At 45.0% G+C, this 26,004-nt stretch overlaps 1 protein-coding gene across 2 annotated transcripts in view; it reads left to right on the top strand.

The window, feature by feature from the left end:
- The window catches only part of HAUS7 (HAUS augmin like complex subunit 7), a 58,448-nt gene extending 33,305 nt beyond the window's left edge, over nt 1–25,143 (top strand). For both annotated transcript variants that reach the window (XM_029609099.1, XM_029609110.1), the window contains exons 5-11: nt 1,806–1,867; nt 5,748–5,860; nt 6,055–6,216; nt 6,357–6,453; nt 19,177–19,386; nt 19,972–20,083; nt 24,033–25,143. In XM_029609099.1, the coding sequence (XP_029464959.1) occupies nt 1,806–1,867; nt 5,748–5,860; nt 6,055–6,216; nt 6,357–6,453; nt 19,177–19,386; nt 19,972–20,083; nt 24,033–24,094 (818 nt within the window). In that variant the 3' untranslated portion in view covers nt 24,095–25,143. The remainder of the gene's footprint in view (nt 1–1,805; nt 1,868–5,747; nt 5,861–6,054; nt 6,217–6,356; nt 6,454–19,176; nt 19,387–19,971; nt 20,084–24,032) is intronic.
- The last annotated feature ends 861 nt before the right edge of the window (nt 25,144–26,004 follow it).

Raw genomic sequence — 26,004 nt, 5'->3', positions numbered from 1 at the left:
GAAAGGTCGGAGTCCATATGAAAGACGGACCACCTATTCGTCCTTCACAGCAGGAAGAAACAAGGGCAAGCGGCCTCGCGGGCAACCATAGCCCGCTTGGTCAAAGAAGTAATCAAGGCGGCCCACGTAGAGGCAGGCAAGCTGCCATGTCTACAAGTCAAGGCCCATTCCACTAGAGCCCAGGCAGTGTCCTGTGCGGAAACCAAGATGCTGTCACCCGCCGAGATCTGTCGGGCGGCGACATGGTCCTCCATTCACACCACCTCTAGGTTCTACCGCCTGGATGTTCAGGCTCGGGAGGACACAGCATTCGCAAAGGCAGTACTAAGTGGGCCACGGGCAGCCTCCCACCCGGTTCAGGAGTAGCTTTTGTACATCCCATTGGTCCTGAGTCCATCTGCTACACACTAGGAAATGGAGAAATTACTTACCTGATAATTTTTGTTTTCCTTAGTGTAGACAGATGGACTCAGTATCCCACCCACGGCTGCCGCCAAACATGGAACCTTGGGGGACAATCCCCGAGAGCAAGACAAACACGGATAAGCCACGCTTCCTTCTAATTAAGACACCCATAGTTACCGGGTGTCGGCGTTTCTCGGTTGAGTGCACTGGCGGTCTCCAGCTATAACCCACATCGACCAGTTCACGTTAAATCACGTTAAATCACGTTAAATCAGAGTTAATCAAATTATTCAGACACACATATCCACAATTGCTTGTCGAGGAGAATACTGAAGAGCAGAGCTTCCTGCAGGGGTATATGTACTAGGGCTGACATCAGATTGAAATCTGATCCGTCTCCAACTGCTATCAGGAGTACACTATACCCATTGGTCCTGAGTCCATCTGTCTACACTAAGGAAAATGAAATTATCAGGTAAGTAACTTCTCCATTAACCTTTTCTGTTCTCTTTTTCAGGCTGCTGAGTGTAAAATGTGCAGATCGGGCACACTTTTTTTTTTTTTTTTAATATATCTCAGGCAAATAGCTAATAACCTCATCAACATGCATTTGCTTGTGATGAGCGCTTAGTTTCGGGGGGGGGGGGGGGGGCGTTGGATGTGCTAAACCCTACAGTGCGAGTGCGCTCAGCACTTTACTGTATCGGCCTGAGTGAAAGGTTATCTTGAGAAAACAGATGTAGAGATCATGAGTTAAAGAACGAACTAGTCACCTAACAACCAACCTCAATGGCCACATTCTCCATTAGGCAGCAGTCCAGTCTGAGGAGACATGCTTTTTGCTCGAAGCTGGAAAGGCAAAGAAATCCCAGCCAGTGGGCAGTTAAGCTGTAAACCCCCCCCCCCCCCCCAAAAAAAAAAAACCATTTGTTGGTGAGTCTGAGGCTTTGGATTAGATTCCTCAGCCATCTCAGAACCTGTGTAAATCTGTGGCAGAGATAATCTTCGAATCAAGGGATCACCACTACTGATAGGTGCGCAGCCTGGAAGGAGGGAAAGGAGCCTAAATACCTACATATTGTGAGGGGAGCTGCAGATCTGAGGTCTGGGTTGATGATGTTGGTCTCTGTTTCTAAAGGGAACCACCAAGACTGGGGAGAATGCTATATAACAAGTTTTAGGCCTCAAAAGGAACTGCAGAGCTGGCTGACTTAGAGGGCATGTTCATTTCTTATTTCCCCACAGTGCTGAGGGTTTTCTGACATCACTGGCTGCTGCCAGAACCCCCTGCAGGATGTAATTGTTTGTATTTATCTACAATGTATCTGTTTGCTCAGAATGAATTGAAACAACATGCTCTGTTTTTATTTGTTAACTTTCATTTCTGCATGGACTGGCAGAGATGGCAAAGCTGGGCTTTGAGCTGATGTTATGTCGCCAGGATGATCTGGAGCTCATTAAGGTAAGGAAGGAAATCAGCGCTGCTGCTGTTATAGAAACTTGGAATGGAAAATTTTTCTCTTGCTTTTTTACATGGAAAATTTTGTGTTTCTAAATTACGTTCATTAGTAACAATGAATGGATACCAGTGCAATATGAGACACCCTTAACAATTTCAAGCTTTCAGTTTGTTTCAGTATTTAAACCACATTAAAGGCCCAATATTCAGTAAGCAGATAAGTTATCCGGCTACAGTTAGCCGGATAACTTGGCCTGGATTATTCAGTGGGATAAATGTCCCGCTGAATATTCCCAATTATAGTTATCCAGCTAACTAGCTAGATATCTTAAAACCTAACCAGCTAAATTCTGAATGTTTAGTCAGGTCTAAAGTTATTCAGCTTTGTGTGGTAGAATAACCTGCCACTTAGCTTGCTGCTTAACCAGATATCTTCAAAAAATATCTGGTACAGTGGCACTCCGATAGTTAACAAAAAAAAATCCTTAACCATGGGTCTCATGGCTCAAAATCCTCCCCCGCCACCATAAATCTATTAGTCCTTTTGGCCGAGCTCTTGTAAGCCCCTCCAAAGAGAAAGCTAGCTGGAGAGTTATGCGAATAGCTTACACTTCCAGCATGGGTGGCCAGAGCTGTGCCAGAAGTGCCCTTGAAAAGCAAAGCGATTGAGGTACTGGGTGGGTGGCAGGAGGGCAACAGCAATATTACATCTAATTTCACTTTGGAGGAGTTTGGGACTGACTCGTCCAGAAGGGTTGTAAAAGATTTGTGGTTGGTGGGATGGGGGGAATTGGGCTGGGAGTCCTGCGGTTAAGTAACTTTTGTTAATTATTGGAGTGCCACTTAACCAGACTCCTGGGTTTTGCCTCCCTGCCAGCAGATAGAGCCAAAGAAAGTTTCACTGACACTGTTCATAACCCTGTGTGCCACTTGCAGCCCCTCAGTATTTCTCTGTCTCCAGAAGATGGTAGATGGTGTAAAATCAGCAGTCTGGAGATAGAGGAAAAAAAGATTAAAAATAAATAATGTCTGCATCTTACCAGGGGGTCCTGGTGGGGCCCATTCCCCCCACCCCCCGGTTCAAGGCGGACAAGCAGGTGGTTGGTGAACCTGATAGCTCAGTCCGGAGGTTCGTGGGGTGGACATCTGGTGGTCCAGATCCCTCATCCCCCTACAGGACAGCGGTGGAACCTGCTGGAAGTTCTGCACTGCAAGACAAGTGGAGCAAGGAAGTATTCCTTTTGTATAGTCCTGGGCTGGGTTGCTAAAGTTTGGCAAAAGGAGACTGATATAGCCAGTGGTCTGGCTCTTTTCTGATCTGCCATGTGCCCTGTCCTAGAACCAGAAGCTCTGCCTCAAAGGAAAGTATTGATTTCTATGTATCTTTATTTGTTCTTAGAGTAAATAAAAAAGAGAGAACAAGGAACTAGTTAGAGGAATTGTGCGGCATCGAAGTTCCAGGGGGAGAGCTACCTTAGCAGCTCGGGGAGCTCAGCGATGGGGTTTTTCAGCAGCTTCTCTGCCTGTGGAGGAGACCAGGTGTTGGCTTTGTGGCGCTGAGGGACTGTTCCCCTGCTTGCCCTTGAGATGCTGGTGGTGATGCGGGGAGGAACAGCATGCGGCAAAAGAAGCATGGCATTCGGGGGGGGGGGGGGGATATCTGCATTAAGCATTGCCGAACCGGTAGAACTAGCCTCATGGGTGATGGTGTCTAGCGTTGAGGCTTTTCCCATCTGCTGGAAATGGCAGCCATTTTCAATTCCCTAGCAATGTCTGCAGGAGAGGCAGGGGAAATCCCTTCATCTATCACCGGCAGTTCCCTGTTCTGCAGATTTGCGAAGAGACTTGCACCAAGGAGTCATCTCTGGTTCTGGTAGAGGTCTTCTGCCGGTTTTAATTTGTTTTTCCGCAAAGCTTTTTTCAGCGGAACAAGCAGCGGGGATGCTGGTTCTTGGCCCCAGTCTCCATGAGGCTTGAGCTATTGAGAAGCTCTTCAGGCCTTCAATGATTTTCAGTGCCAGATGTTGAACGGATCTCTGCCTAAATGTACTGAAGGTGCAGACAGGCATTGCTTAGCTGTGTGGTAGGCCATGGCAGTAGTTCTTTTCCTATGTGCGTAGGCGTGTGTATGCATGCTCACTGCGTGGCAGTTGCATGCGCTGGGATTTGTGTGTGTAAGGCCGCAGCCTAGATTTGACCACGTTTGTTTACGACCTGGCCTTGAAAAAGTAATTGCGCAGGTACTTGAGCATGTATGACCACGACCTAGTCGAGTGCCTATTTACACGCGTCCTGGAGAGGTGTGCGTGTATGCCCAGGTGGCATTGGTGTGTGCACAGGAAGCCACCTAGAGCGATAGTTCAGGAGAGCTAAGCGCTGGGAACGAACAGGTCCAAGCGCCTTGCTATCTTTGAGCTTGCCGTCTGATAGTAATTCAGTCCTCATTTTCTCTGTTTGTTTCAGTGCTGTTTAGATGCTCAAAGTGATTTGATTACTACAGCTTTTTCCCATGTTGGGACATCCCCCTTCCTTGTATGTACCCGGATCAGTCCAGACTGCTGGATTTTGCCTCCCTTCCAGCAGATGGAGATAGAGAAAACCTTCAAGATTATCCCCTCTTAAGTTGCTGTGCTACCTGCAGCTCCTCAGTATTTCTCTGTCTCCAGCAGATGGAGGTGGTGCAAAACCTGCCGTTCTGACCCTCTGGGGTTCTTTAAAAAACAAACAAAAAAAAAACAAAAACGTATTTTTCGCTCCATAAGATGCACTTTATTTTCCCCAAAAGTGGGGGGAAAATGTCTGTGCATCTTAAGGAACGAATATTAAAAAAAAAACCCCAAAAAACTTGTGAGTTATCCATCTAAATGACTTTGAATAATGACCTCCAAATGTTGTTTTTCTCCCCTCCAATTATGCCCCCATATTTCCCAAATTGAATATAAAATCTTTTAGAAAGCAAGTTAAAGCCTTCTATTTTAATACACTAAGGGCCGGATGTTAATACTTAGATGTGGGCGTAGATTTTATAACGTGCGCGCAGCCTGCGCATGTTATAAAATCCAGGGTCGGCGCACACAAGGGGGTGCACACTTGTGCACCTTGCGTGCGCCGAGTCCTAGGGTAGTCCCGATGGCTTTCCCTGTTCCTTTCGAGGCCGCTCCAAAATCGGAATGGCCTCGGAGGGAACTTTCCTTCCGCCCCCCCCCCTAACCTTTGTTCCATAAGTTGCACCTGCCTCTGGGCAGGCGTAGGTTGTGCACGATCCCCCAGCACGGCTGCTGTCCCGGGGCTTGCGCACATTGCAGGGCCTATGCAAAATAGGCTCGGCGCGCATAACCCTGGTTGGATTTATGCGCATAGGGCTTTTAAAATCTGCCCCAATTGATTGTGATATTTTTATTTTTTTGAATGTTTAATGTGTGTTTTGTTTTGTTTTTTGTTGTCCGCATCAATCAATATGTGGAGATAGAGGAATATAGAAATTGTTAAATACAATTTCACATTCAACTATATGGCTAACTGAAAAACTTTGAGATATAACATTGGAAATTCATATGGTGGTGTGTTGGCTTTTTTTTTTTTTTTGTAACAAAATAGGTCAAATAACATGCCAGATCAGATCTCAAATCTGTTTGTGGTATCAAGAAAAGCTGCATAGAAATTTTTTGCATAGTAAATTGAAAATTTTCATGAGGAAATTTTTCCAATTCAGAATGTTCCGGAAAACCATATATCTGCTGCTGTGTAGGTTTTACTGTGATTATAAAATACAATTTGTCTTCCTCTGATGGTGGTTCTCTGTGTGTGTCTCTGCCTCTTTCTCCCTCCCCCACTGCTAAGCTATATAATCAATAATGGAGCGCTCTGTGTGTCCTTCCTGCAGGGTCTTTCCAGCCCCCAGCAGCAGCTCTCTTTCATGGACCAGCTAATGGATGTTATTCCAAGCCCCAGCAGCAGCTGGCAGAGGTTGGAGACAGGAGACTCCGCATCTCCCAGGTAAAGAGGCCATCTGTGTGTCTCTCCCCTCTTCTAGAGCCATGTGCAGAGGAAGAAGAGGCTTTCCCTATAGATGGTGGGTGAACGGTTTATCCTCTCTTGTGTGTTGATGTTGGGATTACACATCTGGTTATGCTGTGAGTACAAATGTCTCTGTTCCTCTCTCACTGGGTATTTCTCCTGACCCCATTTAGTACTGAGGAAAGCTTCCAGAGCTGCATCCGGGAGAAGGAAGAATTCCTGAGGGAGTTGTTCTCTAGTCCTCACTTCCAGGCGGTCCTAAACCCCGAGTGTAACCCCTGGCCCTCAGACATCAAGCCCCTGCTGTTGGCAGGAGAGGGGACCATGCAGAGAAGGTGAGCCCATGCTCGTGCTGTCACCTCATTCCTGCTTGTATGTCTGTCGTTCATGCTGAAACACAGTGTTTGTACATGTCCCAAGAGATGGGGTTTGCTGTGAACCTCTAGCAGACAGGTTTTGTTTTATTTCCTGTCAGATCACAAGCTCCAAGGAAATCTCTTGAGAATGTCCTGGGAAAGGTTTTGAAGGTGCTGACTGACACTTCTGCTACACTGGAGAAGCTGAAAGAAGAGGTGAGAGGATGCTCTTATCTTAAGAGGAGCTAAAAACAGTCTTCCTGCTTTGTGCATGCGTACACACATACTCAGGCCAATGGAATACCGTGAGCTGGCCGCAGTGCCCAGCTCAACACGAGATTGGATGTGCATCCATAACCCCCGATGCAAAATGCGCGTCCAACCAAGCGCATAACTAATAGCACTCACATGGAAATCCATGTTGATGAGGCTATTAGCTATTCTTCCCCCCCCCCCCCCATGCCTTCCCCAGAGCAGACGTTAATTCTTGAAAATACTGCTTTTCTGTAGTTCCTCCAACTTAATATCGTGGCGATATTAAGTTGTAGGAACCAAAAAAGGATATCCCTAAAAAGAAAAAAGTGTGCCGGCAGGTTAGAAAAAAGGACGCTCAATTAACAAGCGCCCATCTTCCTAACCCGTGACCGTGCATAGGTTAGGAAAATTGACGCTCATAAAATTGCACTTCCATTTTCCTAACCCGCTGACAACCCCCTCTCCTGGGTGCCTGCTGCCAAGGAGTCACTAGGGGCACACAATTTCCCCTATCGCCTCCTTTTTACTGTGGCAGCCCATTTAAATATAATATCATGTGGCCCGGAGAGGTGCATCAGCACACATTAAGAGAGCAGGCGCTTAATCATGAGTGCCCATTTTCTGCGTGCCGATATTGCATCGGCTTGATTATGAAGCGTAAGAAGTGGTGACAATGCTGAGCTGACTTCAGGGTCCAGCAGAGATAGCAACGTTCATCATCAGATTCATTAACCCTGGCTTCAATATTACTACCCTCTAAGATCAGGTGACAGGTTTTTGGAATAATTTGGTCACCTTTAATAGGGATGACTTCATATTTATAGTAAAATAACAGAAGAAAAGACTGGGAATACAAAGAATACAAGGGCAGATAGAGACCGTAAGGCCGCGCAGTCTCCTTGCTGCAGAGACAGGACAAAGTTTTGTACTCTTCTCTTTGTTTTCCACATTATAAAGGAAGAAACTGCAAATTTACTCCGCATTACCTTAAAATTTTATATATGGCAACAGGCTAACAAATAAGCTACTCCCATATCCTATGACAGGGATGTGCAAATAGGGGGCGGGGGGAGAGGGTATGTAAATGAACTTCCAAGGGGCTGTCAGCAGCAGTGAGAAAAAGTTGCAGTGCTGAGCTGACAGAATCTGTAAAGGAGAAAGATGCACTTAAGGAGGAACTTGTGATAGTGCCGGACACTAAAACCTGATTTCCTAGTGTGTAGCCAGATGGATTCAGGACCAATGGGTATTGTGCTCTTCTGCTAGCAGATGGGAGACGGAGTCAGATTTCAAAGCTGACGTCACTCTAGATATACCCCTGCAGTAACCTCAGCTCTTCAGTATTCTCTTTGAAAAGCCAATGTGGATATATCTTTGCTTAAATAACTTGATTAAACTTGAGTAAAACTTGAACTGGTTCAATTAATTTCCAAACTGGAGATCGCCAGTGCACTCAATCAATTAACGCCGACACTGGACAAACTGTGGGTGTCTTGAACTAGAGGAAGGGCCGCGGCTTACCCGTATTTGCTTAGTCTCGAGGTAAAGGTAAGGGCTTTCCGGCCTCTAGGTAGGCTGCCTTGATGACTTCTTTGATCCAGCAGGCTATGGTCGCCCACAAGGCCGCTTCTCCTTGGTTCAAGTGCGCACTGTCCTCTCCTTCCTTCTGGAAGTGGTTTTCTAGTTTCACTTGAACCAAACCATCTTGTTACCAGCTCCGGATAAACAATAAGGACTCTGAAGACTCGCGCCTTCTTCGCCACCTGAATTTCGGCAGACTCCTGGTGTGATACCTGGAAAGATCGGAACCGGTGCGCAAAACGGATCGCTTATTCGTTCTTCACAGCGAGAAGTAACAAGGAGAAAAGTGGCCTTGCGGGCGACCATAGCCCGCTGGATCAAGACAGCCTACCTAGAGGCCGGAAAGCCCTTACCTTTACAGGTTAAGGCTCATTCTATGAAGGCCCAGGCAGTCTCCTGGGCAGAAACCAAGCTGCTGTCGCCCGCCGATATCTGTCGGGTGGCGACATGGTCCGTCATACACACCTCCAGGTTCTATCCCTGGATGTTCAGGCCCCGGAAGACACATCCTTCGCATGGGTAGTATTAAGTGGGTCACGGGCAGCCTCCCGCCCTGTCCGGGAGTAGCTTTTGTACCTCCCATTGGTCCTGAATCCATCTGGCTACACTCTAGGAAATGGAGAAATTACTTACCTGATAATTTCGTTTTCCTTAGTGTAGACAGATGGACTCAGCATCCTGCCCACGGTTGCCCCGGAAAAGGAGAACCTTTGATAACAAACCTTGAGACTAAGCAAATACGGGTAAGCCGCGGCCCTTCCTCTAGTTCAAGACACCCACAGTTTGTCCAGTGTCGGCGTTAATTGATTGAGTGCACTGGTGGTCTCCAGTTTGGAAATTAATTGAACCAGTTCAAGTTTTACTCAAGTTTAATCAAGCTATTTAAGCAAAGATGTATCCACATTGGCTTTTCGAAGAGAATACTGAAGAGCTGAGGTTACTGCAGGGGTATATCTAGAGTGACGTCAGCTTTGAAATCTGACTCCGTCTCCCATCTGCTAGCAGAAGAGCACAATACCCATTGGTCCTGAGTCCATCTGTCTACACTAAGGAAAACAAAATTATCAGGTACGTAATTTCTCCATTAAGCAAGACCTGGTCTATCTCAGGCCAGTAGGCAGTCGGCAGTAGTGGCATTGCACCAGTCAGCTGACTGTTTTCATTTTGGTGGCTGGCACAGCCGCAGAAGAGAGGATTGTTTTTCCACCTGCAGCTAAGTGTTTCCAACTCTCTCCAGTCGGTCTCCTTCACTTAACGATCTTTCTTTGATTCCTCGAAGGGCCCTCTGGCCTTCTGTGTTTCTGTCCCTTCTCCAAGGACAAGCAAGGATGGTAGTCCTCACACATGGGTAACATCATCAGATGGAGCCCGGCACAGAAAACTTCTGTCAAACTTTCCAGAACTTTGACTTGGCATACTGAGCATCCATGTGGGAGCATAAGAACATGCCATACTGCGGCAGACCAAGGGTCCATCAAGCCCAGCATCCTGTTTCCAACAGTGGTCAATCCAGGCCATAAGAACCTGGCAAGTACCCAAAAACTAAGTCTATTCCATGTTACTGTTGCTAGTAATAGCAGTGGCTATTTTCTAAGTCAATTTAATTAATAGCAGGTAATGAACTTCTCCTCCAAGAACTTATCCAATCCTTTTTTAAACACAGCTACACTAGCTGCACTAACCACATCCTCTGGCAACAAATTCCAAAGTTTAATTGTGTGTTGAGTGAAAAATAACTTTCTCTGGTTAGTTTTAAATGTGCCACATGCTAACTTCATGGAGGGACTCCTAGTCTTTCTGTTATCTTAAAGAATGATTAACCAATTCACATCTACTTGTTCTAGACCTTTCATGATTTTAAACACCTCTATCATATTCCCCCCTCAGCCGTCTCTTCTCCAAGCTAAAAAGTCCTAACCTCTTTAGTTTTTCCTCATAGGGGAGCTGTTTCATTCCCCTTATCATTTTGGTTCCCTTCTCTGTACCTTCTCCATCGCAACTATATCTTTTTTGAGATGCGGCGACCAGAATTGTTCACGGTATTCAAGGTGGGGTCTCACCATGGAGCGATACAGTGGCATTGACATTTTCCGTTTTATTCACCATTCCCTTTCTAATAATTCCCAACATTCTGTTTGCTTTTTTGACTGCCGCAGCACACTGAACCGACTATTTCAATGTGTTATCCACTATGACGCCTAGATCTTTCTTGGGTGGTAGCACCTAATATGGAACCTAACATTGTGTAACTATAGCATGGGTTATTTTTCCCTATATGCATCACTTTGCACTTATCCACATTAAATTTCATCTGCCATTTGATGCCCAATTTTCCAGTCTCACAAGGTCTTCCTGCAATTTATCACAATCTGCTTGTGATTTAACTACTCTGAACAATTTTGTATCATCTGCAAATTTGATTACCTCACAATATTTCTTTCCAGATCATTTATAAATATGTTGAAAAGTAAGGGACCTAATACAGATCCCTGAGGCACTCCACTGCCCATTCCCTTCCACTGAGAAAATTGTCCATTTAATCCTACTCTCTGTTTCCTGTCTTTTAACCAGTTTGTAATCCACGAAAGGACATCACCACCTATCCCATGACTTTTTACTTTTCCTAGAAGGCTCTCATGAGGAACTTTGTCAAACGCCTTCTGAAAATCCAAGTACACTACATCTACCGGTTCACCTTTATCCACATGTTTATTAACTCACTTGCCTTGGGTAAAGCCATGCTGACTTTGTTCCATTATACCATGTCTTTCTATATATTCTGTGATTTTGATATTTCGAACACGTTCCACTATTTTTCCTGGCAGTGAAGTCAGGCTAACCAGTCTGTAGTTTCCCGGATCGCCTCTGGAGCCCTTTTTAAATATTGGGGTTACATTAGCTATCCTCCAGTCTTCAGGTACAATGGATGATTTTAATGATAGGTTACAAATTTTTAATAATAGGTCTGAAATTCCATTTTTGAGTTCCTTCAGAACTCTGGGGTGTATACCATCTGGTCCAGGTGATTTACTATTCTTCAGTTTGTCAATCAGGCCTACCACATCTTCTAGGTTCACCGTGATTTGGTTCAGTCCATCTGAATCATTACCCATGAAAACCTTCTCCGGTACAGGTACCTCCCAACATCCTCTTCAGTAAACACTGAAGCAAACAAATCATTTAATCTTTCTGTGATGGCCTTATCTTCTCTAAGTGCCCCTTTATCCCCTCGATCATCTAACGGTCCAACTGACTCCCTCACAGGCTTTCTGCTTCGGATATATTTAAAAAGTTTTTACTGTGAGTTTTTGCCTCTACGGCCAACTTCTTTTCAAATTCTCTCTTAGCCTGTCTTATCAATGTCTTACATTTAACTTGCCAATGCTTATGCATTATCCTATTTTCTTCTGTTGGATCCTTCTTCCAATTTTTGAATGAAGATCTTTTGGCTAAAATAGCTTCTTTCACCTCCTCTTTTAACCATGCTGGTAATCGTTTTGCCTTCTTTCCACCTTTCTTAATGTGTGGAATACATCTGGACTGAAGAAACAGCAAGGAAGGCTGTCTAACAAAGTCGTGAGGGCAGCAAAACAGGATTAGCAGCCAGATGTCCAAACTGGATTTCTTTATTGAGCAGAAACACGAATATGTAAACAAGCCCGACTCTGGCCGAGTTTTGCCCTCTTTCAATGGGGCTACATCAGGGGCTAAAACATACAATAAATAACACATACTCATAAATAATAAAAATCATAAAAACACAACTGAGACAGACATACAAATAAAATGGTAACATAAATAAATGTGATGTAACATATATAATGCGGAATGTGATGAACTTACAATAAAAACCATATACATAAGGCACATCATAAAACCAAAACAACAAATGTATTGCCTTTACTTCAACTTGTCGTGTTTTGATTAATAAATATCCAGGTCTTAAATAAGACTCTACAACAGCTGATCTGTAATATTAAAAAATAAATATTTCATTTTTTAAGATATTATGATAAAACTGAGGTTGCAAAAATATCTAGTGGCTGGCTAGTCAAAAAATTGTAATGAAGGAGCATTATAGAATAATATGTAACTAACTATTTATTTTTTAATATTACAGATCAGCTGTTGTAGAGTCTTATTTAAGTCCTGGATATTTATTAATCAAAACACGACACAAGTTGAGGTAAAGGCAATACATTTGTTGTTTTGGTTTTATGATGTGCCTTATGTATATGGTTTTTATTGTAAGTTCATCACATTCCGCATTTTATATGTTACATCACATTTATTTATGTTACCATTTTATTTGTATGTCTCAGTTGTGTATTTATGATTTTTATTATTTATGAGTATGTGTTATTTATTGTATGTTTTAGCCCCTGATGTAGCCCCATTGAAAGAGGGCGAAACTCGGCCAGAGTCTGGCTTGTTTACATATTCATGTTACTGCTCAATAAAGAAATCCAGTTTGGACATCTGGCTGCTAATCCTGTTTTGCTGCCCATACATCTGGACTGTGCTTCTAGGATGGTATTTTTTAACAATGACCATGCCTCTTGCACACTTTTTACCTTTGTAGCTGCTCCTTTCATTTTTTTTTTTCTATTTTTCTCATTTTATCAAAGTTTCCCTTTTGAAAGTTTAGCACGAGAGACGTGGATTTGCTTACTGTCCCCCTTCCAGTCAATTCAAATTTGATCATATTATGATCACTATTGCCAAGCGGCCCCACCACCGTTACCTCTCTCACCAAATCCTGTGCTCCACTGAAAATTAGATCTAAAATTGCTCCCTCTCTTGTTGTTTCCTGAACCAATTGCTCCCTCTTCAATCTCTCTTTTTTTTTTTTTTTATCTGAGGAGCTTTTGTATCGCGGTTTGAGTGAGCTCTTGTTTTTTTCATTAAAACTTGTGAAAAACTTTGTCCCCTATTTGTTCAGGGTTTTTTCGCGTTCCATCAACACTGGATCAGTCTCTGTTCCTCCCATAGCCTCTGCAGTTTCTCAGCATTTTTTTGGGTAAGTTTTTTTTTTTCTTTCGCTTTGACCTCCCCCATTGTGGTGGTGCTCTGGTGCCTACCACCATCGTAGTCTTGCGTCCCTCTTTTTTTTGTCAGTCATGGTCACAACTGGTTTTTGTCAATGCCCCCAGTGCTCGAGGGCCATGTCTATCACTGTTCTCCATAATATGTGTCTTCTGCTTGGGGGCATAGCATGACGTCTGGGGTTGTCGCAAGTGCATCAAAATGACCACGAAGGGACGTCGTGCCTGACTTGACAAGATGAAGAAACTCTTTGGATCGGAAGTCCAAGACATCAAGTTCAGCATTGGCACCAAAGGACCTTGGAATAATACTGATAGACATTGGCAGGACCGTCAGTTCTGTTGATGCTGCCAGAGGATAGGGACACAGGGGACCAGCCATCCTCGGTCTACTCCAGGTCGAGGAGGTCGGGTTCACCAGGGAAAGATCGGGCTAAGCACCTAGGGAAGCAGAGGAAGCATCGGTACCAGTCGCCTTCTCAGCATTGCGCCAGGCATGGAGATGAGCTGGCTCATGCCATGATGCCCATTAAGTGACCCCATGGTGAGGAGCACCCATTCTCCTTTCATGCCGGGGGTCTGCGACAGTCTCCACTGGTCCTGGTGCCTGTCACCGATACACATCGGGGATCCGAGGAAGATCTGGCCAACCCTCCTTCCTCCCAGCTTGTATTGCCTTTGGCAACTTTCGAGGAGGAGCTGGAGCGACAAGTCCAGCTAGTGGTGGAGCGGGTGATGCAGGCCATTGGTCCTGTGGCACCAACAGCACCAATGCCGGTCCTGTCCTCTTTGGATCCACTGCTAGAATGGCTCAATGTACTCATTGGTATGTTACTGACCCAGCTGGCGTCGGTTCCCAGGAGGCCATCGATGCCTGACAGGGCACAGATACTTCCCCTGACTGATATGGTGATTGTTGCCGATTACTCCAAGGAGGAAGTTCCGCCTAGGCAGGCAGAGACTCCGCAGCTTGCTGCCCTCGTCCAGCTTTGCCGGGGCCTGCACCAGTTGTGCCTGTGACTGCGCCTCTGGATAAAGGTCCCTATGATCCTTGTGGGTGTGATGCTAGAGTCATCCTCTGGGGGCGCGGAGGGTCTCCCATCAGAACAGTCTCCTCTAGAAGAGCAAAGGAAGTCCCTGCCAGAGGATTTATCCTTCCTAGGTTTTGTATGGGTAAGGGCGGAGGCCATTTCATTTCAGTTATTGATGGAGGATGTCAGACACAAGTTGCTGGAAATCCTCCAGTTTGTGGAGTATCCTAAGGAAATCGTGGCAGTCCCAGTGCACAATATCCTTACAGGAGCTGCTGTTCAGGATATGGGAACACCCCCTGTTAACAGGAAGGTGGACGGGGTCTACCTCGATTTGATACCGGAGAAGGCTATCAGATTTGTCAGCTTTACACCAATCTGTGGTCGTTGAATCCACCCTTGAGGGCCAAGAGTTCTCAGACCCATTCCTCAGTGTCCCTGTGAAAAGACCACAGGGCATTGGATGCTCTTGGGAGTAACGTCTTCCAGGCGGCCATATTTATTGCCTGCATCGCCTCTTCATGAGGCAATGCAGGCATACCAGCTCTTCATGAGCACTACTTGCGGGACCTCTGGAAGCAGGTGCAGGAGGTAGCTGAGCAGTTGCTTCAGCAGCAGCAGGGCTCCCTCATATTGCTGGTACATAAGGGCCTGGAGTGTGGAAAACACGAGGTTCGTGTGACCTATAATGTTTTCAAAACGGCAGCAAGGGCCTCTGCAGCAGGAATCGGTGCTTGCAGAATGTCTTGGCTGCAGGCCTTATATCTTTGAAGGTTCAGGAATGGCTTAGTGATGTGCCGTGTACCTGGGAGAATCACTTTGGAGATAGGATGAGGGACGCAGTGGCCCAGTTGCGGGATCATCATGAGACCCTCCAACAGCTCTCTGCCGGCGCTCCAGATGCAGCGTTCTTAATCAGGGGGGTCGGTAAGGCAGGGACAGAGGAAGTCTTTCTATTGCCAGAGGAAGTACTATCCTCCCCCCCCCCCCCCCCCCCAAATCTCACGTCAGCAGCATATTAGTTCTCGTGGCTGCTTCCGGCAGCAGAGAGTTCCCAAGCCCCAGCCGGCACCTTGGTCAATTCCCGGGGCGGGCTTTTGACTGGATTGGGGGGAGCATAAGCCAGTTACTTGTACCGAGGCGCTAGATCCCCCAGTCGTGGGCAGGCTTTGGTTCTTTGCGAACCGGTAGCTCAGTATAACCTCGGACCAGTGGGTTCTGCCCATCGTTGTCAAGGGTACCAATTTAAATAAAACTAGAAAATCATGGGATAGGAGGTGATGACCTTTCATGGATTACAAACTGGTTAAAAGACAGGAAACAGAGTAGGATTAAAAAGCCAATTTTCTCAGTGAAAAAGGGTAAACAGTGGAGTGCTTCAGAGATCTGTACTTGGACTGGTGTTTTTCAATATATTTATCAATAATCTGGAAGGTAATACAACGAGTGAGGTAATTAAATTTGCAGATGAAACAAAATTATTCAGAGTAGTTAAATCACAAACGGATTGTGAAAAATTGCAGGAAGACCTTGCGAGACTGGAAGATTGAGCATCCAAATGGAAGATGAAATTTAATGTGGACAAATGCAAAGTGATGCATATAGGGAAAAATAACCCTTGCTATAGTTACACAATGTTAGGTTCCATATTAGGAGCTACCAACCAGGAAAGAGATCTAGGCATCATAGTGGATAATACATTGAAATTGTCGGCTCAGTGTGCTGCGGCAGTCAAAAAAGCAAACAGAATGTTAGGAATTATTAGGAAGGGAATGGTGAATAAAACAGAAAATGTCAGAGTGGGGGGGCTGACTTCACCACTGGAATTGAAGCTTAATTGCTGAGCTCCTGCTCTCCCCTCATTGAATCCGTCGTATAACTTGGCCATCAGTGTACTCTTTGGTCATCTCTAAATTTACTAATAGCTGCAAAGCGAAAAACTGCAAATTTGAGACACTCTTCCTACACTCAGCAAGCCTTTGAAACTGGTAGGGAAGATGGTGGACAGGCTGCAGCTGACCCTGAAGGCCCAGAATTGGAAAGCGAGTCACTGATTTCTTTCTGGTGACAGGTGTCTTCTGACTTACCTTCAAGAGATGAGCTACGCAGCTGGTTTATGGAATTAAGGGCTGATATGAAACAGCATAAACTCTATCTTTTAGCATCAATTTCTGAAGTATGGGAGGATATGGCCACACTCTGTTTGCGGGTGGATAAGCTGGACACACGCTGGGACAGTAGGGCGATTCTCTCAAATCCCTTTCAGACCAGCAAAAGATCTTGTGGAGAAATTAGAAGACTTAGAGACACGTTCTCGTCAATGTAACTTGCACATTTGAGGTATCCCTAAGCTGCCAGAGTATGCGGACGCAAAAATGGTTACTGTGAAAATCTGCAAGCTATTGTTAATGGGCGAAATGGCGGAGCCGTGTCAGCTGATTCTACCTCTCCGGACATTGTGATAGAGTGAGCTCACCGCGCTCTGGGTCCCAGACGAGATGACCGAACCAGAGATATAATTTTTGGCCTACATAATTATGCCCTTATGACGCGCCTCTATGAAATAGCATGGAAAAAAGTGGCGTGGCTTTGGGAGGGCATGCTCTTACTGTTTTCAACGACTTGGCGGCTCCTACCCTTTACAAGAGATATGAGCTTAAGAAAGTTGCCAATGCGCTGCTGAGAACATTTTCTATAAATGGACCTTTCCCTTTGAATTACAGTTTTCGTGGAATGGTGTTTCATATAAACTTAAAACTCTATCGGAAACTATGGAAACTTTTTCAGCTAGCCAATCGTCCTATTCACTTTCCGGCGCCCAAACCAATGCGCGGCGAGCAGAAGATCGACACCTACCTGAGATGGAAGCGTGCAGGGAAGGGCAGCAAGAGACTGGTGCCATCCGACAGAGTCATGATCAGCCCTCTCGGATCAGGGCTGATAGTGCTTCTCAGTTAATTGACTGAAGGGAATATTTCAGAGTTATACTTTTGTGGGACTCCTATTGTGGTTTATGCCACATGACTTGTCTCAGATGAATTGCATTGCAACATGCTTTTCTGGCAGGGCTTTTGCCTAATGACCATTCATTCCTTTGTTCTTAATACGATGGTATTTTTTTGTATGTTTTTGTTTATGTACAACAGTGTATGTGGGGAGCAAAGTTGGGCTTTCCTTCCTGCTTGTCAATTCATGCCCTCTAAGAGAGGAGAGATCTACTCACTGGATATGGTAGATCATATACAGGCCGATTCAGTAAAGTCTGTGGGAGAGCTCCCTGCGCGCGCACAGGCCACTCGCCTGTGTGCACGGTACAGTATTCAAATGAGGCCCAGCGATAGAAATGGGCAAAAGGATGAGCTAGGGACACTAGCATGTCCCTAACGCCTCCTTTTTGACAGCGGCAGCTGTCAGCGGGTTTGACAAAAAGTATATCATCCTGGCTTACCAATTGTATACATTTCTGCTACCAAAAGCGTTCGGAATCCTTATCTTCCACACCAAAAGCACACCGAATTCATGCAATGGCTGCTTCCATTGCTCATTTCCATGATGTATCTCTTTTAGACATCTGCAAAGCAGTCACATGGTCTTCACTTCATACCTTCGCATCCCATTACTGCTTGGACAAATAGGGGATGATGCAAAAATGGGGCGGATACTTCTCCAAAAGAACACAACTAGTTCAATCACTTCAGAACTGTCCACCTCTTATTCTATATTGAGCGATAACTGACCTACAAATGATCACATGGCTGATTCGCTCAATATTTCAGCTGGGGACTCCCAGACAGCATGGCTAATTCAGCTGCTTATCTATGGAAAAAAGCAAGTTTGCTTACCGTAAACGGTGTTTTCCGTAGATAGCAGATGAATTAGCCATGCTGTCCCTCCTCCTTCCCGGACAGTTCCAGCATTGCTGGAGCCTCGAGCAGGCACAGGGAGAGGCAGGAGGGAGCACCTCACTTAAAGACTTTGTGATCTTAGAGAGCTCCGCCACCTAGTGGCACGGAGGACATACCCAGACATCATGGCTAATTCATCTGCTACCTACGGAAAACACCGTTTACGGTAAGCAAACTTGCTTTTCTTTCTGCTATGTTATATTATATTTATATACCCCTTTCATTGGACATAGTCCACCCTAAGTGGTTCACAAAACACGAAAATACTGTACAATAAAGAGATACAATAGAAATAAAATATAACATATATATCATAAAAATATATCAAATGTAAAAATGCATCAAAAATACAACACATTGATAGGCAAAGTACAGAGTTTCAAAACTATTTTTTAGTTTTGAAACTCTGTACTTTATCCTCCACTGACTGGTTATTGGTGCAGTCTCAGTACTTGTGGCTCAGTTTCTCACTACAAAGGCTCAGTCTCAATTTTTTTTCCAATCTATTTATAGTTTTATAGCAAGTAATAACAGAATGAAACATTTCAGTAACTGTACCCCTTCTGCATCCTTATCCCCAAACTCCCACCCCCACTCAAAATGGACCTTATAAAGATATGTTCGACAAGCAGTTACACAAACAAAAAGAAAAAAAACAAAACAGTTAAATCAAAGTAATTCAAAGAAGTAACAAACTAACGGTGGCATTAAGTGTACAGTTATTCTGTTTACACAAAAAATTAAAAAGAAATTAACCTCTCTTGGAACATATTCAACTATAGTTATTGATAGGTTTCCTGACACAACAGACTATGCAATTTTTTTTTTCACAGAGACCAGGTGTAGTATTTAAGGTTGACATATGATTTTGCAAGGGACTTTGAAAATTTCCTTTCTGTATGTAACAGGCCTGCCACTGCATTTTCCTGAATAAATCAATACTTGGGGCAAAACCTGTGGCCTAAAGTTCCACAAAGCCTAGCTCTCACGTTGTAGTGGGACCTGGATATAACCTGCATTCAGTGGTCTCGGTGATATCTGGGAATGCCGGACTACAGACATGAGGGTGCAGTGTACTTGGAACAACCTCTGTATATTATTCTTTCTTGATATCTCCTGCAGTGCTCCTTCCTTAACAGCAACGCCGCCTCCAGTGACACCACAGTACAAACCTTGAAACTGGCAGTGTCTGACTTCCACCAGCTTATTGCTGCCTTCTCCCAGGTGTACGAGAATGCGTTCCAAGAGCATTGTGGCAGGGCGGCTCCTCCTATCAGCACCTGTGGACCTCTCTTTCAGGCTGTGCACCAATCTTTGAGCCTCTGCAGCCAGGTAAAAACCCTGAGGGGTAGAGACAGTGCAGCAGGGTAGCTCCTATTAATAGCTTTGACCATCTCTTCCAGTCTCGTACCCTCTGCAGCTACGTAGGAGCCAAGATTGCTAGCCATATCTTATCCTGAGGTCAACTGCTGTCTGCCATGCCTCCCCTCGCCCACCCACAAGTGTGCTAGGACTTTGGTTATCATCCTAGCTCAGATTCAGTGCTAAGCCCCCTCTCTCCCTGCAATCCCTCTCCACCTTTTATTTGATTTATATTCCACCTTTTAGACACTTCAAAGCAGATTGCATTCAGGTATTGCTCTTAAAAAGGCTAGCGGTATCGGGCATGGAGCGGCAGTTGCTGCTTCCCAAAATAAACTTGCTGGGCAGACTAGATGGACCGACTTGATCTTTATCTTTTGTTTTTCAATATGTTAGTATTAAGTATTTTCCTGTCCCCAGAGGGCTTACAATCTTAAATTTGCACCTGAGGCAATGGAGGGTGATGTGACTTGCCTAAGGTCACAAGGTCTTCATGAACTCCTCCCCCTTCATCTTGCCCTATCCTAACTGCTAACCTGTTCCCTATGCTTCCAGGAGCTGCAAGCCATCAGCCAGTTGGTGGAAACCTCGGAGAAGATTGTGCAAGCGGTGGAGATGCGACAGCAGAGGGCAGAGACCTGGGGTGGCAGCAGCAGGACCACACTACGTAAGTAACCTTCGGTTTCAGGTAGGGTCCCTCCTACCTGCGGAAGATATGCTTCCGTTTTCTGAAAGCAGTAACGTAACAATTGGGAGGGCAATTTTCAAAAGAGTTTACTTCAGGTAACTAAGGCTGAAAATTTGCTTTCCCCCCTCGGCATGGAAAACTACCTGTACCACAGAGAGGCAGGAAAGTGTGGCCAGCAAGCAACGTGCTGCGATGTCAATTTGAAATCTCTGCACGTGCTTTACAGCTCAACTTCACACATGAAAATTCTGCAGGTTTGAATATACCTGCAGCACTGCCACAGACTCACAACGTTTTTAAAGGGAAGCTCTGGGGGGAAATTTGCTTGCAGGCCTACACAGAAATTGCACATACAGATGTTTGTGTGTGTGTTTATTTATTTATACAGTGGTCTATGGCAGTGGTCCCCAACCTTTTTTGCACCAGGGACCGGCTTCAAGCAAGACCATTTTTCCATGGCCCGGCGGGGCAGGGGCGGGGCTTTGGTCATATGGGGGCGGGGTTATGGAGGGGGTTGGATTGTAGTGTACACTTATCATTTAATTATGACATTTATAATGTGAATGTGACTCAAGTCACCATAGGTTCTCACTTGCATGGCACACTGACCCATGATCGTCACGGGGCTAGATGTAAAAGTACAGTTTGTATCCACGGGAACCCCCTGACCCACAATAATGGATGTAAAGCAGAATTATGACATTCCCCATACAACTCACCCTACAAAAAAGATATTCTGGTTCTCAGTAACAGCAACTCAAACTCCTTCTACTTCCAGGCTCAATAGCCCTACTTATGAAAAGACAGCAGTTTACCACCAATGCATGTCCTCTTGAGAAAACACAACAAACAAGACTGATACAAATGCTTACATTTTATTTATTTATTTATTTAATAATTTTTATATACCGTTTTACCAACAATAAATGCCGACCAAAGCGGTTTACAATATTTCAAAGCAAAATTAAAACCAGAAAATAAAAACTTCAGTAGAAAACACATAGCAGTAAAACAAAGCGAGAATAAAAATACAATAATAATAATATTATCAATAACATAAATAAATAAGGTAACGTAGTGTAAGAAAATTGGCTATTAATACTTTAAAAAAACTTAGAGTAGAAGTAAATAAAATAATGGGCTGCAATTAAGACTAGTCTGTTACAACACAAGTTCAAATACTGGTATGGATCAAAGTCCAGAAAAATTCTAAAATTTCTAAAAAAGGGATACAACTAAAAGCCTACATGCTTCTCAATGTCCTTAAATGCTACTTGGAACAAGTGAGTTTTCAATGCTTTTTTTAAACTCCTTCCGATTGGATATGTGCCTTAAAGGATCAGGCAAAGAGTTCCACAGTATGGGACCTACAACTGAAAACGCTCTATTTCTGGTCACATTTAGTGCCGCATTTTTTGCAGAAGGGACCTCTAATAGGTTTTTACCCGCTGATCGGAGTTCTCTGTGAGGTTTGTAAATACGTAGCGTAGTGCATAACCAAGTGGAGTCAACGTTGTTTAATAAGGAGTGAGTTAACATAATGATTTTATATTGAATACGGTATTTAACAGGTAACCAGTGCAGCTTATATAGAATTGGAGTAATATGCTGCTAGCAAAATATCTCATCTCGGTAACAGACACAGAACCGACCTAACATACTCCCAGGATCTGTAGTAATGCACATAAACTAATCCGCACACAGTTACACCTGTATTATGGAATACACTCAAACAGGAGCAACCCTATCTATGAAAAGGCAACACTACAAATATTAAATCAGGCCCTAAAAACCAATACACCTCTTATTAGGAAAACAGAACTAGCAAGCAGCTATAGATCCCCACACAGAAATAATTGTAAAACTATACTAATAAGCAGAATAAATGTTTCAAAACAGCTATGAACAGAATAACATCCAACAATTAAAAACTCATAAAAACTATTAAACATTCTCCAAACACCAATAAAATATTTCAAAAAAGCAGACATCACACAATTAAAATGGCAGTCAAGAAAAATAAACTTAAAAAGCCACCTTTACTTACCCCCTCCAGCAGCTCTCCTACTCCCCGTCCCTGCAGGCCGTGGCACACACCAGAAGCAGCAGTAGAAGCTAAGCTCTATACTTATGGTCCTCTTCCTTAGTGCCCATGTCTCTCACACATACACCATACCAGTCATGCCCCCATGACCAGTTTCTGTCTCTCACACACCAATCATCTCCCAGTCTTTGGCACACACACACCAGTCACCTTCCTGAACAGTTTCTCTCATGCCATACACACAGGCTTCCCACTCCCGTGTTCTACTTACATATATGGGCTTCTCACTCTCATAATCACTTACTCTCACTCTCTCTCTCTCTCTCTCTCTCTCTCTCTCTCACACACACACACACACACACTCCCTCACCAGTCTCTCACTTCCATGCTTGTTCTCTCCACATACACAGGCTTCTCATTCCCATAATCACTTTTTCTCTCTCTCTCTCTCTCTCTCTCTCTCTCTCTCTCTCACACACACTCACACACACACACACACACACACACACTCACCAGTCTCTCACTCCCATGTTCTCTTTCAGATATACAGGCTTCTCCCTCCCATGATGTGTCTCACACACACCCAGGTTTCTCACTCCCATGCTCACTCTTCACATGCACAGGCTTCTCATTCCCATAATCACTTTATTTCTCTCTCACACACACACCAGTCACCTGATCTCGCTCATGCATACACACACACGCACAGGCTTCCCACTCCCATGTTCTCTTTCAGATATACAGGCTTCTCCCTCCCATGCTGTGTCTCACACACACCCAGGTTTCTCACTCCCATGCTCACTCTCTTCACATGCACAGGCTTCTCATTCCCTGAATCACATTCTCTCACATTCACACACACCAGTCTTTTTCTCTCACACACTCTGTCACCTTACCAAGCAGTCTCTCTCTCTCATGCATGCACACTCACTCCCACGACACCAGGCTTCTTACGCCCATGCTTTCCCACATACCCAGACTTCCCATTTCCATGCTTTTTCTCTCTCACACACACACATCAGTCACCTCCCTGACTAATGTCTCACACTCTCACATACACATCAGTCATCTCCCTGAGCAGTCACTTTCATTGTCTCTCACATACACACACACACCAGCTCTCTGACCAGTCAATCACACACAGGCTGGCTGGCTGCTTCTCTCTCCTTCTTTCACTCACTTCCTCCCCCCCCCAGAGCACAAATGGGAGCTGCAGCAGCCCCCGCAGGCCAAGAAAGAAGAATCCCATCGGCCGTGGGAGGCTCATGCTGCTGACTCCTTTCTCGATTACCGGCTGCTTCAATTGCTCGGGGACCGATGCTGCAGCCGCTGCTGCTACTTTATCACGCGGCTCTTTCTCCTTCCCGCGCACCGCGTATCACTTCCTGTTCCGGGTGACGGGAGGGGGGGGGGCAGGCGCGGGAAGAAGAAAAAGCCAGTCACGGGTGCCACAGCTTCCTCTAGCACCGCTGCCGTTCCCACTGGGCTTTGAACGTGCTGACAGCCCGGCGGCAGCCGGAGAGACCGGGAGCGCGCGACACACCTGCCGGTGCTTCGCGGCGCCGTGGACCGGCAAAAAACTCTCACGGCCCGGTCCCAGTCCGCCGACCGGTGGTTGGGGACCCCTGGTCTATGGGGTGAGCCACACAGTCAAAGGGTCCCTACACCTGAGAGCACATACATACGAACACAAAGATTTTAAGTGACAAGGTCACAAATCCAGTCCTTTTTTTTCCTTGTTAGCCTCCTCCAGTGTGCCCAAGCCTTCTGCTCCCAACTCGGGTGGGGCGGCAGGAGAGTGGTTCTGAGGAACTGAGATGAAGCTTTAATCACTTGCCATAGTACCATCTAAACATATACATTGTTTTTCTTTTTATTCTTTAGCTGCAAAGATCAGCGAGCTGAGGCAGAACTACAAAGAGTTCCAGATCACTTTTCAGGGCTGAGAGATGATGGGGCCAGGTGGGAATGTTACTTTTACAAATGAGCCTGAGGAAGTTGGAGTTCTCGCTGCTCTCAGGCTGTGGAAGCCAGGACCTGCCTCCTGCGAGGGCTGTGGACAGCACATTTGCAATTGTTTTAAAACCAGGAATTGGATATATTCCTATTGTTGTGCAAGGGCCTCGTTCCCATGGATGATGTTTTCACAGTGGGTGAGGGTTAGGGGATGGAAACAGGAAGTGTTCTCTCCACCTCTACCACAGCCCAGTGAGGGAAGCCCAAGACCTGAGCCAGTCATATCTAGTGTGAGTGTTTATGGTATGTCCTGTGTCTAACCTCAGATTTCCTCCCATAAAGATACACAAAAAGATTTAATCACCAGAGTACTGCTGCTGTTGGCAGGGAACACTTTTGAAACATATGCATGAATGGCGGAGGTCTATTTGCTCCTGGGCATGTCACTGATTACTTTGGCTGGGGAAATGGGGATTATAGCTGCACCCCGATCAGATGCAGCAAGGATGTTGGCACAATCTGGTATTATATGTGTGTGTACCTTGTGGGTAGGTAGATGTTTCTGGGTAAATCTCCCATTTGGGTCTGATATTTATTTGTAGATTTCTGACAATAGAGGAAATTCTGTACCTATTGACCCACAGTCCAGTAGGGATATAAAGAAAAGCATTAAGGTTGGGAAGATTCCCCTAAAAACCTCACTCCCACTCTTATTACTATTGAAGCTCCTATGCCTCTTCTCAGAAGGGAATGAGATGGGATTCTTCTCTCTTTGGCCTGAAAACAGGATTTGCTGAGGCTGCTGTGAGCTCTGAATTTAAATTCTGGTCTTCAGCATTCTTGCTCTTGGCTCCTCGGTGTGGTGTATGCCTGCGGATACTAAGTATCTACCAAACAGCAATGGTTTTCAGTTCCATAGTCCGTGAACCTGTCTTTTTTTTTTTTTTTTGTTATTAATATTTTATTAAATTTATGCAGAACAAACAAAAAATCAACCATCTGTAACATGTGAGCAGAACAAATAAACTTGTACATTATACATTATAGAACTGCTTCAGTGTGCATTTGTAATACAGTGGTATCCATACAAATGATGAACATGTTCCAATTTTATTCCATAGTTGTCCCAGAATTTGTGTTCCCCCCCCCCCCCCCTCCCCCTTTTCCCGGTACAGTATAGCCTTCGTTGGTAAAAAAAAAAAAAAAAAATGCAAAATGCGAACAGGAGACACTCTCATAATAGGCTAGTATAGTCCCAGACCAACTTCCAAACAAGTTGTCAATACACTGGGGGTGCCATCTTTATTAGATAAAAGTGGTATGAGGTCAGCTCAGGCCTCATAGATATGAAGAGTGCAGGAGAAACCCCCTCCAAGACCAATGAAAGCATGCCATATATAAGAGGGGATATAAGAAGCACTAGAAATGTGAAGGTTGCCCGCCCACCCGCTAACTACAAGGTAGTTTCAACACTGAGTTGCTAAATTGTTGGGAGGTACTTCCAAGTTTTCCGGAAGGAGTTGAGAAGATTATGACTAACTGCTGTGAGATAATCTAGTCATCTGTGATGTCGTAAAAGAGAACCAACCTCCTCCACCGAGGGCAGTCGGTCGCTCTTCCAGTGTTTAGCTATCAAGAGCCGAGAGGCAATCCAGACTTGTCGGCCAAACCTCTGTTGGTCTTTGTCGAGTCCCATAAGTTGTCCATTGCGAAGTACTGCTTTAGCAGTCAGCCTAATAGGTGTATGAAGAAGCTTGGAGAGCCAATTTTGCACCGCCGTCCAGAACCTCGCCACATGTGAACACGACCACCATATGTTTAAAAACATTCCCACTGACCCACAGTCTCGCCAGCAAAGGGGAGAGTGTTGGGTAGAGATGACATGCAAACGCTCCAGGAC

The sequence above is a fragment of the Rhinatrema bivittatum genome, chromosome 1, assembly GCF_901001135.1.
Source record: "Rhinatrema bivittatum chromosome 1, aRhiBiv1.1, whole genome shotgun sequence".
NCBI lineage: Eukaryota > Metazoa > Chordata > Amphibia > Gymnophiona > Rhinatrematidae > Rhinatrema > Rhinatrema bivittatum.
The sequence above is the reverse complement of the archived record's forward strand: the minus strand, read 5'-3'. Positions and strand labels throughout refer to the sequence as shown.